A 13,501-nucleotide genomic window follows, 5' to 3' on the forward strand; every position below is an offset into this window, starting at 1 on the left:
CTGGGAATCTCCCTTGGCCCATTTTCCCACGATGAAGGTGGAAGTGGCCCATCACCCGGTAATAACTTACCCTTTCCAAAGACTTCAGGAGGTTTTGTCTCTCTTTGAGCTTCTGAATACTGATGACAATTTTGTGTCTTGCACCTTTGGTAACATTCTGTAATGAAGTAAAAGTTATATTTAAAAACATAGTTTTAAGCATCAGCTTAGAGATTCTTGGAAACTATTTAGAACTTTGCTGTCTTCTTGGTCCCCACGTGTGTGCAGACTAGTAAATGTTCATTTGTCTCCCTCTTCAACATCCTGCCGTCAACCTCTTCTACTAAATATTGTAACTCCTCAATATCCATTGTCATCGACCTCTTCTACTAAATATTGTAACTCCTCAATATCCATTGTCATCGACCTCTTCTACTAAATATTGTAACTCCTCAATATCCATTGTCATCAACCTCTTCTACTAAATATTGTAACTCCTCAATATCCATTGTCATCGACCTCTTCTGACTAAATATTGTAACTCCTCAATATCCATTGTCATCAACCTCTTCTACTAAATATTGTAACTCCTCAATATCCATTGTCATCGACCTCTTCTACTAAATATTGTAACTCCTCAATATCCATTGTCATCGACCTCTTCTACTAAATATTGTAACTCCTCAATATCCATTGTCATCAACCTCTTCTACTAAATATTGTAACTCCTCAATATCCATTGTCATCGACCTCTTCTGACTAAATATTGTAACTCCTCAATATCCATTGTCATCGACCTCTTCTACTAAATATTGTAACTCCTCAATATCCATTGTCATCGACCTCTTCTACTAAATATTGTAACTCCTCAATATCCATTGTCATCGACCTCTTCTACTAAATATTGTAACTCCTCAATATCCATTGTCATCGACCTCTTCTACTAAATATTGTAACTCCTCAATATCCATTGTCATCGACCTCTTCTACTAAATATTGTAACTCCTCAATATCCATTGTCATCGACCTCTTCTGACTAAATATTGTAACTCCTCAATATCCATTGTCATCGACCTCTTCTGACTAAATATTGTAACTCCTCAATATCCATTGTCATCGACCTCTTCTACTAAATATTGTAACTCCTCAATATCCATTGTCATCGACCTCTTCTACTAAATATTGTAACTCCTCAATATCCATTGTCATCGACCTCTTCTACTAAATATTGTAACTCCTCAATATCCATTGTCATCGACCTCTTCTGACTAAATACTTTAACTCCGTCTGGCTACATATTTGCCTGTGTCTTTTGGCTGTGGCCTTTAGGAGAACGAGAAATAGCCAATTATCCCATCCAGCATGAAATTTCTTCATAGTCTTAAAAGATGACTTTTAGGTCATACACTCACTCCTTGTGTCCAGGTTTTATCATTTCGGTCCCTTCCAGTTTTCCTGAAGGTTCCAACCCCATACAGAGATACGCATTGCTTTCTCAAAGCTCTCCTATCTTTACCCATCTCGAGGAGACATGAAATCCAGTGCAGTTCTCACCTGGTGTCAGACAACACAGGCTGGTTTTTGTCAGTTTGCAGCCCCTCTTGGTTCTCCATAAGGAAAACTAGAATAGAGAACTTAAACCTATATTTCAGTCATCACTTCAGATAGTGGATTAGGATTCACAGTTAGGATTATGGATTTTATCTGCTTAACTGTGCATCAGTGGTGAGCCCAAGGATTCAGTTAAACATTTGTTGACTAGAGAGACTGCAAATTTCCAAATAGAAGGTTCTTTCTCAAATCAGCTGATATAAACTTCTGATGACTCTTGCAAATATTCATCAAATTTCTCTTAAAGATGGGAACACCAGAGGTATTGCCTTTACTGAGGAAAATTAAGACTCAAATCATGTCTAAACCCACTCTTTAAGATAAAGCACTGGGGGCATATTTCTGTTTAGCCTTGACTTTGGGTTCAAGTGAATTTTTACTCTGAAAAGTCTGTGCTGGCCTCTGGCTTTGCCCTCTGTGTCAATTATTTCTTGTTTTTTCTCAAGTCGAACAACTGATGACCGAGATTTTTTTCTCAACTCTGACCCAAACACAAGAATGCTCTTAGAAGAAGTTCTCATCAGTCCTGGGGATCTCAAGGAGTGATCGAGATAAAAAAGCAGTGGGAGAAGTGTTAGGAAGTTGAAATTAGGGCCTTTCATTCTCTGAGAATGTGCAGTGACTCTGGGCTTTGTCTTACAACTCAATACTGGTATTCAGCCAGGCCTGCAGAGGTTAACTGTGGATACTGAATACGCAGTGGGAAACCAGGATCTGCTGGGAGGTCCGCGTCCAGACCAGCCATGCCCCAAATGGTATAATCTCCTCTTCCTGCAGGGGAAATACTATTAGCCCATTCAGACCATTAATTCTCTCAAATCACCGCTCAAAGGAAACTGAGGTCAATTTGAAACATGCAAATAGCATTTTAAACAAGGGAAACAAAGACATTGGTCAGATCTATTTGCCCGAGCACAGCATGGTAGGAAACATGCTTAGTTTCAGGGGCTCTGCTGACTGGCCTGGGCATCGGTATCCACAGAGGGAAGGAGGAACTTTGTCCTTTTATGGCACACGGAGGGAACTGACATCTGAGACCTGGGGTAATCCCATGCTCGATGGCCGTCCTATGTTATTTAGGGTGGTTAGAAGAAAATATTTTGTACAACTTTCTCCATTCCAACTAAGATCAGTCTGAATGTGTTTTTGGACAAGTGTTGGGGAAGGTCTGAGACAGGAGCTGATGCTTCTACTTCCTAACTACTAGAAGTCAGGTGATTTATAACTGGACTGGACAATACACAACCAATCTGTCATCCTCCAAACCAGCCCTGGCTGGGCAGACAGAGGGAGGGGCCCAGGAAAACAAAAGCGGCGACACAGACTCTTTGAGGTCTTGGTCAATGTTACTTCTTCTGATTTCCCCCAGCAGCCCAGAAGTGTGCACCCAGGTTATTTCTTTTTCATAACACTCCTTCTCACCCTCATTTACTCTGTGGTTACCTGTTCGTCTTCCCATCTCCTACTGGACCCTGAAGGCAAGAACCCAGCCCTACTCACCATGGCATGCTGGCCAGCACCTGGCAGTTCCTAGAACAAGGCAAGCTACCAGGTGGGTACAGGTACGGGTTCAAACAAGGTCTGCCTTGGACTTGAACGTCCGATTCCACCCGGGGTACCTTCTCGGGGATAGCCAGCCAAGCACATACCTGAGCCTCCAGCTGGCACTCAGTGAGGGCCATCATCTCCTCGTAGGTCATCTGGGAGAAGAGCGCAGCATACTTGTGCAGGCGGAGGCTTTTTAACCAGGCTGGAACATCTGTGGTGCGAGATGCACAGGAGACGGGGAGAGAAATTCAGAGGGAAAGAGAAGAGATGACAAGAGATGTGGGAAGAGAGAAAGGAAAAGAAGGTGGTGGTCAGAGGGAAAAAAACGAAAGAAAAAAAAAAACCTTTATGTTACTACTTGTTTAATTTTGTCAGCAAATTACAGATTTTGAAGCCTTGATCTAGTTCTGATATTCCCACTGTTGGGCTCCCTTACTCTTTACACCAGGGGGTGGCTAACTTGGGGTCCGTGGGCTTCAGAGCATACAGCAATTCTCTAAAATTACATCCCAGTCTGTGAATATATGGGTGCTTTTCTGGGCAGAGGGTCATCCGCAGCTTCTATAAGATTCTCAAAGGGATTCATGGCCCCCAAAATGTCAGGGATTCACTGCTTTAGCCAGACGACTTCATTTTTGATTTCGAAAGAAATGACTTAGAACGTCAACTACATATGATGAGTCTTCATCCTCAAGATAATTTGTTTCTAGGTTTAGTGCAGATCCCCATATGCTGTTTCTGCCACTTCCACAGTGATAGGAAAAAATCCAGGCAGCGGCACTTTCCCCATGGGTGGAGCTGCTGTCATTCTTAGCCTGATTTTTCTTCTGACTTCCTATACCCCACTGGGAATAAGGGCATCCTGCACTCTAAAATTACCACATAGTGTGTGTGTGTGTGTGTGTGTGTGTGTGTGTGTGTGTGTCTGCCGACCATTTCCCCTAGCTAAGCCATGTATCTGGATGTGTCTTTGACCTTCTCCTCGAATGTCAACCACATATCAGGACTTGAAAGGTCCAAAGATTGCCCAGACTATGGGATAATGGGAATTCCAAAGCACATCTGAAATAATTCCTACATTTGGGATTCTAGACTTAGGAAAATTAAACAGTAACTGTATTGAAAATCCACAGGAGAATTATTACCTTGCTAAGTACAACCAAAACAAAGCACTTGCCCATGGTCTAAAGTCAGGGATTTTGAGCTGATAGGATCTTTGAGAAGCCTCTAGAATCATCTTCCCCCACCCCAGCTCATTCTACTGATGGCAAAATTAAGTCATTAAATCTAGATCACAGGGCAAGTATGTGGTGAAATAGGGACTAGAGACAGATTCCCAGATTTTTCCTACATTGTATCAACTTTTTGTAGAATGAGGACCAAATAGCCCATCAGTGGGAAGGCTGAATAAACAGTGACTGTAAAGTCTTTGAAATGCTGAAGCATTGGATGAACGTTATTCATGCTTTCTATGAATTATCCATTACTAACCATGTTGATTGCAAGATACTATCTACCGCTAAGTGCTTTATTCTGAGGTGCTGACAGACTCCACAAACACTACAAAATAAGTAGGAAACTTCTCATTTTTTAATGTTTAGAGTAGCTAACTGGGATTGATTACAGAGGCCTGGCCTACTCTGATATCAGGCCCTGCCACCTGGGTGAACCCAACCTAGTTTCAGGGAATGTGGGTATGGGATGATCACCTGAAACTCAAAGATATAGCAGGGGAGAGTGGGCCTGGTGAGGTTACTTCTTGATTTGCAGTAATGTGAAGACTGAAGAGGAGGAATTTCTGGAGAAACAGAATTGGACAGCCAATGGCATTTTAAGAACAGACTCAGTCATCTCAGGTGAGAAGTCACTTGACTCTGTGCTTTCCGGCCCTTCATTCTACTGTGACAAGTGGAGAGTCCTTCTGGAACCATTGTTAACCACAAGAGACAGGGCTTCCCCAGCCACATACTACCAATCCTCACATCCTCCCCAACTCAAGTTGTGGTTGGATCAAGAGTTCAGGACATCTGCTTCCCTCTGGTGACATCCTGGAACTATTCGACCAGACTTGATTCTCCGTCATGCTTTTGTTGCTGTTAAAACAATGCTAATACTTCCACAGAGTGAGAAGCAAATAGATATATCTCTGGCTTTTAGGCCACTGACATGTTACTGCTTTGTCACCAGGTTTCACGTTTGTTGTTTACATCTTTGAAAGGCCCCAGGTAGCTGCTCAGAAAACTCAGTGATAGTGATTCAGAGAAGTCTGGGTAACCCAATGCCATGCTTGGGTACAGTCTGTCATAAAAGAATATGGAGCAACTTCATGGGCTAAATTTTCACTGGGTGCCCTACAGCTTAATCATGCAAAATCCACTGATGATAAAACAAATAGAATCCCAAGCTACTAAATCATGATGCAAACTGGGTGCTTTATAAGCCGAGGCGACAATATGGTGTTTTAAGAGTCGGGGAGAGTGGGGTGCAAATCTTGGCTTGGCAAGTCTCAGTCCAATCAGTACTCATTCCTTTCTATAAAAGTATTTTGACAACTAGAATTTCCCTGGTTAGAGGGATGACGAGCCTGCCTCACTCATTTAATCAAAATGTAGGTCGCTGGGAGTCGTTTCCCCAGAAAGGGTTCCTACACAGCTTCAGAACATGGTGAGTTGGGCCTTCCTGAAGAGTTATTTCTGGCTATGTTCTGGGGAAATGCAAGCTCTTCTTGGCCATACGTGCCTTGGGTAGGCAGGTTGAACCTGCTCCTAGAGGGTCAGTTCCTAGCTCAGTGTCATGTGCCACCTCCTCCTGCAACGGGAACTGATGAACAGAGGAGAGGAAATCCCAGTTCTTAAGAACGTAGTTTACTAACCTTTCACCCCCTGGTTGGCGGTGAGGCACCTTCCTTTGCCAGGGATTAAAACAAAACTCCATTAAGAGGGAAACACACCAGAGAACTGAGTGCCTTGACCATTTCACTCCTCTGAAGCCAGGAACTCCAATGACTTGGAGGCTAGATTCTATAAGATGTTGGCCAGGGACAAACTCTAACTGAAAGCTCAGTTCCTTTCCCATGGTCCAGATACTACATGGTTGGATGCAAAGCTGAGAACCAGCTAACATAACCTCAGGTCTATGGTTGGAAGACACAGACCAACAGGGGTGTTTCCTGGAGTGGCTGATACGTGATTGAAAGCATGCATGCCGCCTGGGCTCCTGCCTCTGGTTGGTGCACAGCCATTTAACTTCATCTGGGCTGTTTCTGACGGACATGCCAATGGAGGTCCCAGACTAGAAAGTTATTCTCTTATGCAGTGTGAGACAGATAAAGATGATTTTACTACATGCTGGGACTGACTTCCTTGCCAAGTGTGGGAATCCTGATATTTGCTGACTCAACATTTGTTGAATGCCTATTATGGGGGCTAGGCATGTCCCTGCCATCAAGGAATTTTTAATACAAAAAAACAGGTAACACAAAAAAATGATAAAAGCTGCAGGACAAGTGCTAAGTCTACTCAAAGTTCTGCGGGGGGGTGGGGCGGGGGTGATGGGCACAGAACAATGGGCATTTGGGTTTGCCTTGGGGAGTGGGATAGCGTCACAGTAGCATTGGTCTGGGAGTCACTGGGCAGATCATAATGAGGAAGCCGTCTCAGGAAGCAGGAGCAGTGCATAAGCAAAGCAGAGATGCAAGAGAGCATTCCAGGCCAAGCAAAGGCTTGGGTGAATTCTAGAGAAGAGCTTAGACATAAGACGGGACAAACAGGCAAGGGTCAGATGATTGGGATTTCTAATACCGAACCAAGGAGAGTCAACCTTGGCTTGGGTGATGAGAAACTGTTGAAATCTGAGCAGTAGAGGCACAATCAGATGAGTACGTAAGAATGATGACGGCTGTCGATGTAAAGGCTGGGCTGGATGAAGTGGGAGTGGAGGCCAGGAGATGAATCCAAGCTCAGGAGGGCAGTGGCAGAGGAGAAGGAAAGTATGTAAATCCACAGCACTTGAAGATTAAGGAAGTACAGGGAATAAGGGAGAGAAAGGAGCCTGAGATGGTTCCTCTGAGTAGGTGTGGTAGGAAAGTACAGGGGAGCATCAGATTTGGGGTGAGAGGAGAGAGATGGTGAACTCCACTTTAGGTCAGCTGGGTGTCATCACCTTTGAGCCATCCAGGTGGAGAAGTCAACTGGTCAAGACCTCTGAAGAGGGGGCTGAGCTGGAGAAACACTTTCCTTGTCAGTAGTAGCACATGGTAGTTGTTTTAGCCACGGAAGTGGGTGAGATTACTCAGGGAAGAGGGGAGAGCCAAGGTGGAGCCCTGGGAGCACCAGGCTTTTAGGGGAAGGTGAGGGAAGAGAAGCCCATGAAGGAAACTGACAAGGGCAAAGGGTAGGAAGTTTCTGGGAGAAAGCACCATCCATGTGTGGACAGTGGGCTCCCATGCCACAGTGTCCATCCTTACGAAGCTCCTCTACATCTTGCCGCGGTCCACGGTGGTTTATCTTCTCATGGGCGTTTCTGATAACAGTGCTTCACCCATGTTTTATACGCTGGTACGTCTCCCTGTGGGTCTTTACCAATGGGTCAAGTTTCCAATTACGCTTTCTATGTACCTTTTAGAGTTCGGATAAATCAGCCACCGAGAGGCTTTGTGGTGCAAATTACAGCTCACACAGAAGCTGGGCTCCAGTTAGAACTTGGGCTGCTTTGCTCAAATGCCTGCTGCTGGAACGGCTGCAAATATCATTCAGGTCAACAGGCCATGCAGCACCTGCCCCCCGAACAAGGAGGCCCCACACGAGAGAAAGATGGAACCAATACTGCAGAAGAGCTCAATATGGGGAACGATGTAACGGGTAGGGAGTAAGGCATCCCTGGAAGACAGAACCACGAACAGCCGCCTTTTCCACAAGAGGCTTCACTGTGGTGGTCCTGGTACCTGCAAATGGAAGAGCAACTCCCATTCGCCACGGAGAGCCAGGCTAATCTCAAACAACTCCCTCTCTCTCTCCAAGACACGACTGCATCCTTGGTCTTGGAGGGAGAAGAGCCAACGTAGGAGCAAGAAGGGACTAACTCTTCAGGGTTGAAGCAAGAAGGAAAACATGTCTTTCGAAAATGAAGAAGTCTAGCAGCACCATTAAGATAACTGAAGCCTATTTTTGGCCAGAGCGGAACGAACAGCCCCATTCTGTACCAGCCTCTGAGCAAAAGAAAGAAGGTGCCTTGGTCTCGGGTCCCTGTGGGGTTGGAGCAGGCTCCGCCATCCTGGGACGTGTCCATGGTGGCCTCCAGCTTCCACGCTTGTGGGGAGCATGTGTGGGTCTTGGAAGGCACAGAGATGGTCGAGTTTGGGTAAAATACCCTCTCTGAAGTGTCTGATACAAACAGAAGGACTAAATTTCTCCCAGTTTCCATCGGCTATGACACCCGTAAGTGCTGTTCTACTCTTAGCCTGCTTTGCGTCAACAGCAGCTGGGCTCCACATTGACAGCTGTCCTTAAAGCACTTTAGCTGAAGACACACACTTTGTAAGAAATAGCAGCTGTAAGTCTCAGGACCTTTAGAATTTGGGGGAATCCTGGGGATTTACTTTTCAAAGATATCAGGGCCTCTCAGCCTATCTGAAAAGAGGGAGCACAAGTCTGGGCCCATTAGGACCTATCCACACAGGTCGTATGTTGGCATTTGGGAATAAAGAAAGTGAAGTAAGTTTACTAAATCCTGGCCTTTAAGTTAGATGAATTCGAGACAGCATCTAGAAAGTCAGCATTCAGAAAATAGGAACTTGTTCCCATGACAGCCATGCTGAAAAGTGTCCCAGCCACACAAGGGGCTGTGTCACTCCCTTTCCATCATTCACACCCTTACGACCCTCAGAAATGCTGTATTCACAACCTTTCTTACAAAGGTTTCTGATGGGTTCCTTTGTCTTACAAAAATAACACTTTTCAATATATTTTTTTCCTCATCTCATTCTAAGACAGGCAGAAGTTCAAAGGTCTACAACTCAAAACCCCAAACCAGCTATTTCAGAATAGGCAATATATTTCCTTTGCTATGGAGGAAAAAAGTTTACGTAAGTTTCATCTAAGGAAGATTCTTTAGAAAAGAAAACCTGAGCCTATTTTCATGGTTCCCTCCGCTCTTAATTGCTATGTTTCTATCAAGGTTACTGGACCCAAAGGTTTCTTTTTAACCTTTATCGTGTCTATATGCAAACCATGTAAGTTTAAATTACCCCTATATTTTTACACTAACATAGTGCCATACCTCATAAGTATACCAGCCAATGTTAATTCATAATGGTGAGGCCGAAGCTCATCTCAAGAGAAACAGACCCCACCCCCCATCTCTACCTCTCTCACACCGACAACTGCAATGAGAAAATCATGGAGCTTCTCAGTCTTAGGAGACTAAATCTATGGGCCTTACTAGCCAGAAGTCTAGTAAATGCCCCACATGAACTTCACCACAGGGAGGCAGAATGCTAGGGAGGCTGAGCCAGGGGAGAGCATGGTGCGCTGCGGGCCTGGCTGGCGCGCCTGCACTGGAATCTTCTACGGGTGCCCGCGCTCAGCCTGCCGCACGCTGTCCTCCCAGTCTGTTTCTTTTCCGATTTACTCTTTGCTGTCGATGACATCATGGGCTACCCAGATGTCCCAGGCAAAAGGCTGGGCATCGTCCTAAATTCCTCATGCTCCGTCCCTGTCTACATTCAATCAGTGCAATACAATTCAGAGCTCTCTCAGGTCTATCTTATGAAGACCCCACGAACACACTACCTTGTCTCCTTTGTTCGTCTTGGTCCAAATTCATTTTCCTCCTCAGGTACTGAAACATCCCCCACCGCCCAGCTGGCCTCCAAATCCAGAATCCCCTGCCCCTCTCCTACTCTGGTATGTCTCCCACTCTTCCGTTCAGGTCCTATTTCTGATATGTAAATCTAAGCAGGTCATTCTGCTGCTAAATTCCTTCCATGTCAGGATAAAAGCTCCAGTCTTTTGCAGTGCCTAGCATCCGGCTCGTCCCTCTCCAGACACTGCTCCCACGTGCCCCTAACACACAAGTCAGCGTATGATGCACTTGGTCAAGCTGTCTCATAACCACGCTTTCACGAATAACATTCCCTCTGCATAGAATGCCCTTCCCTCACCATATATATTTGGCTAAGCTGTAATCCTGCTCCGAGCTGAAGCTCCAGGCTTCTCCCCCTCCAGGAACTTTCCTTGACTTCCCTCCACTTTGAATTAGGGCCCTCCTTGCTGCCTGCCTCGATCCAGGGCAAGTCTCTGAGACAAGGTATTTCCACAGATGTGCACATGCGTCAGGTCTCTGTTTGTGGCTCGCATGATAGCGAGTCCCTTGAGGCAGGGACCATCTCCTTCACCTCTGTCTCCCCAGTAACCCCAGTCCAAAGCCTCTCTCAGCAAGCACTCAAGAAAGGCAGCTGACTTGCTGAGGACAAAAATGAAACCTGTTAATCAGTCTTTCTTCCCTCGTCTCTGTTCCCATAGAACAGTCATATCACTCACAAACAGCCCTTGCCTTCGGATAAGTCTTTAGGTGTTGGGTTTATACAAAATTTCTGAAGACGTGATGCTAATAGGAGGGGCAAAGGTACTTCTCCCACCAATGAAATTCTGTTCTCTATTTTCTTTTCCTTTCAGGAATTTATGGGAATGTCACTTTTTCCCCCCTTGGCCACCTGGAGGCTTTGTATGAGCGAAGGGGTAAGAGAGCACATTCTACTCATGTGATATGGAGGGGAGAAGAATAGAACTGAGTGTCAACTTAGAATCAAGAATCTTTCCCCTGGGATAAGTCACAGTGAAGCTTTTGCAAGGAAGAAGGACCACTGATTTTAGAAACCACAATCAGCCTATTCAGTCCAAACGTGTATAACCGGTAGCCTCCACAGGGCATGTTGAAGGGGAAGCTTCCATGTTACCATTCAGTGGCCCACTTCTGTTCATTAATTTCTAGTTGAGTAGCTGATCCCCTGCTTCCCTGAGCCTGAGATATTAGTTTGAGATCCCTGCTGCCAGGGACATCCACTCAGTGCTTCAGAGCTGACTTAAACCTTCAGGATGTGTGTTTACTATAAAAGGAAAAACACAGCAAAGCAGGCAGATGATGTTAATCCTCTGAGAGCAGGAGCTGGTCTACTTGGGAGGGAACTTAGTGACAATCCCTGGCAGGGAACGCTGACACCAAGACGAAAAGAGGGAGAGATGGATGTTTTTGAAAAAATAAAAAGGGCAAGAATGCTGGGCTGTGAGCTTTAGTTCCCACTCTGGACCCAAGAGGCACATTCCTAAGGGACGATGTGTAGCCAAACCTGGCTCATCTGTCTGGATGAAAAGGAAGCCTCGGATGAACACAGCGTTTCGGCAAAGTACACACAGCTGCTGTCAAGAAGGATGAATTCACACTAAATTAAGCTCAATTACGGGAATTTTTATTCTTTTCCCAAGGTGTGGGGTGAGGGCTGACATGCATCCCCTGGAGATTTGGAACTCCTCCAAATTCTACTACAGATTGCTTGTTGTTCTCGTAAACTGGGTGTCTAAAAAGTAGGAAAATAGCAATTAGATGATGGCATCCTGAAGTGGACCAGAAAGTAGCTTTAAAAGGCTGACACTCCTGCCAAAGGGCCAGGTCACAGAAAGGAAGAGACATGGATCCAAGAGGAAGAGCTAGCTCTCTTTAAAAGCACTTCATTTGATTTCAGATTTCATTTCTCAGAAAAATACAAATTAATTTGGAAATTTAAGCCGGTGCCTGCTCTTGGACAGGGGAATCGTATGACACACTCTTAGGACAGGCTTGTTAAGGGTTTTTTCTGCGCTCTCCTGGGAGGCCATCCTGAGCAGGGCTTGATGGTGGGAGTCCTCAGGGGTGGCCTTCGAGGGAAGCTGTTGCCAGGTGCAGCGGGGGAGGGGCATTCGTGTGGCATAAACACTGGCCCCGACACTCTGGAATGGTGCTGTTTTCAGGTGTGGATGTTCCTACGGCTCGACCTACCAGCTGAACTGCAAATATACTTTTCCCACACATAGAACCCTCATCGTCTATTATGTTCCTTCCTTCAAATAGGTTTTGCCATTTCATTCACTAAGGACTGTATACGTTGGGAGAAGGACCATTCAGTAGGTCAGCAGAAGGTGGATATACACAGAAGAGGGTCCTCTGTTTAGTCCTGCCACCAAAGAGCCTGTTTTCTGATCACATGCCTTGGGCCTATACAGAAAATCTTGGCTATCAGATCTTATCTGCATCATTTTCCGATCGAAGAAGCTCTGAGGGGACAATTCTCACCGATTCTAAAAGAAGGAATCGAAGAAGAGGATATATGGGATGTTCCTTGAACTTTGGAATATTTCGGCTTTTATTCTAAAACAGGGATAGGACATTTATTCCATTTTTCTCTCATTCATTTCTCTTTAAAAGCCTGCTCTCATTACTCATTTCTCACCTCGAAAGGCCAGCATGCAATGAACAAACATTTACCTGCTTTGGGAGAATGTCTAAGGTATACAGAGGGCTTCACAACCAAAGACAAAGAAAGAAAACCAAGAAAAGAAAGCAAAAGGAAAAAAGAAAGAAAAGGTAACGAAGCTCCTATAAGCAGACAGCAGACAGCAGACCCAGCATTCCTCTGGGCGAGGCCTGTGTCCTGGAGAACAACAGGCTTCCTGCAAGACCCTCCAAGCCCTTCAACGTAAAGGCCAGGCCTCCTTCCCACAGTTACCAATTAGAACCGCACGTAGCTTTCTTGGAAACCATCTGTCCAGACACTCCACTTGTCCAGATGCTCCACTTCACTCGGCAAGAAGCTAGTCCTGAGTAACCATGGCTTCTACCCGTCTTGGGCCAAGCATGGCTGAGCCTCCCCTGCTACTCATCCCCCGGGGCTCAGCTGCTTGAACACAGAACCATGTAGCATAAACTCAAAAATGGGTTTTGGTAGGTCTCCAAAATTATGACACATTTTCCCGAGAACTGTGAAAGAGAAAGAAAAGAGGACACACATCCCCACCGTGCCAAAAGGAGCCATTGTTTTTGCTGCCTGTTAAACACCTTTAATGACCCATTTGGATCACCAGAGAGAGGAAAACATCAAGATGTGTCCCACCCGCTCTGGGCACTCAGTACAGTATCCGCCACAGATTGTGGTGGGATTGGGAGGATGCTGGCCTGAGCAGCTGGGAGGGAGGAATGCTCCAGGGAAGTGTCTTTGTGTCAGATTCACGTCCCCTGGTGGGCAAGCTCCATTTTTCAGCCTGGCGCTCGCTTACAACCAGCACCTGGGCAATGGCGGGCATCTCCCTGTGCCACGCTTCTGTGGTGGGGAGGA

General features: G+C 45.6%; 1 protein-coding gene across 2 annotated transcripts in view; it reads right to left on the reverse strand.

The window, feature by feature from the left end:
• The window catches only part of SAMD4A (sterile alpha motif domain containing 4A), a 229,014-nt gene that overhangs the window by 35,041 nt on the left and 180,472 nt on the right, over window positions 1-13,501 (reverse strand). For both annotated transcript variants that reach the window (XM_065871208.1, XM_065871207.1), the window contains 2 exons: window positions 3,240-3,349; window positions 71-157 (listed from right to left, as the gene is read on the reverse strand). In XM_065871208.1, the coding sequence (XP_065727280.1) occupies window positions 71-157; window positions 3,240-3,349 (197 nt within the window). The remainder of the gene's footprint in view (window positions 1-70; window positions 158-3,239; window positions 3,350-13,501) is intronic.

This window comes from Phocoena phocoena, chromosome 2, assembly GCF_963924675.1.
Source record: "Phocoena phocoena chromosome 2, mPhoPho1.1, whole genome shotgun sequence".
Lineage (NCBI taxonomy): Eukaryota > Metazoa > Chordata > Mammalia > Artiodactyla > Phocoenidae > Phocoena > Phocoena phocoena.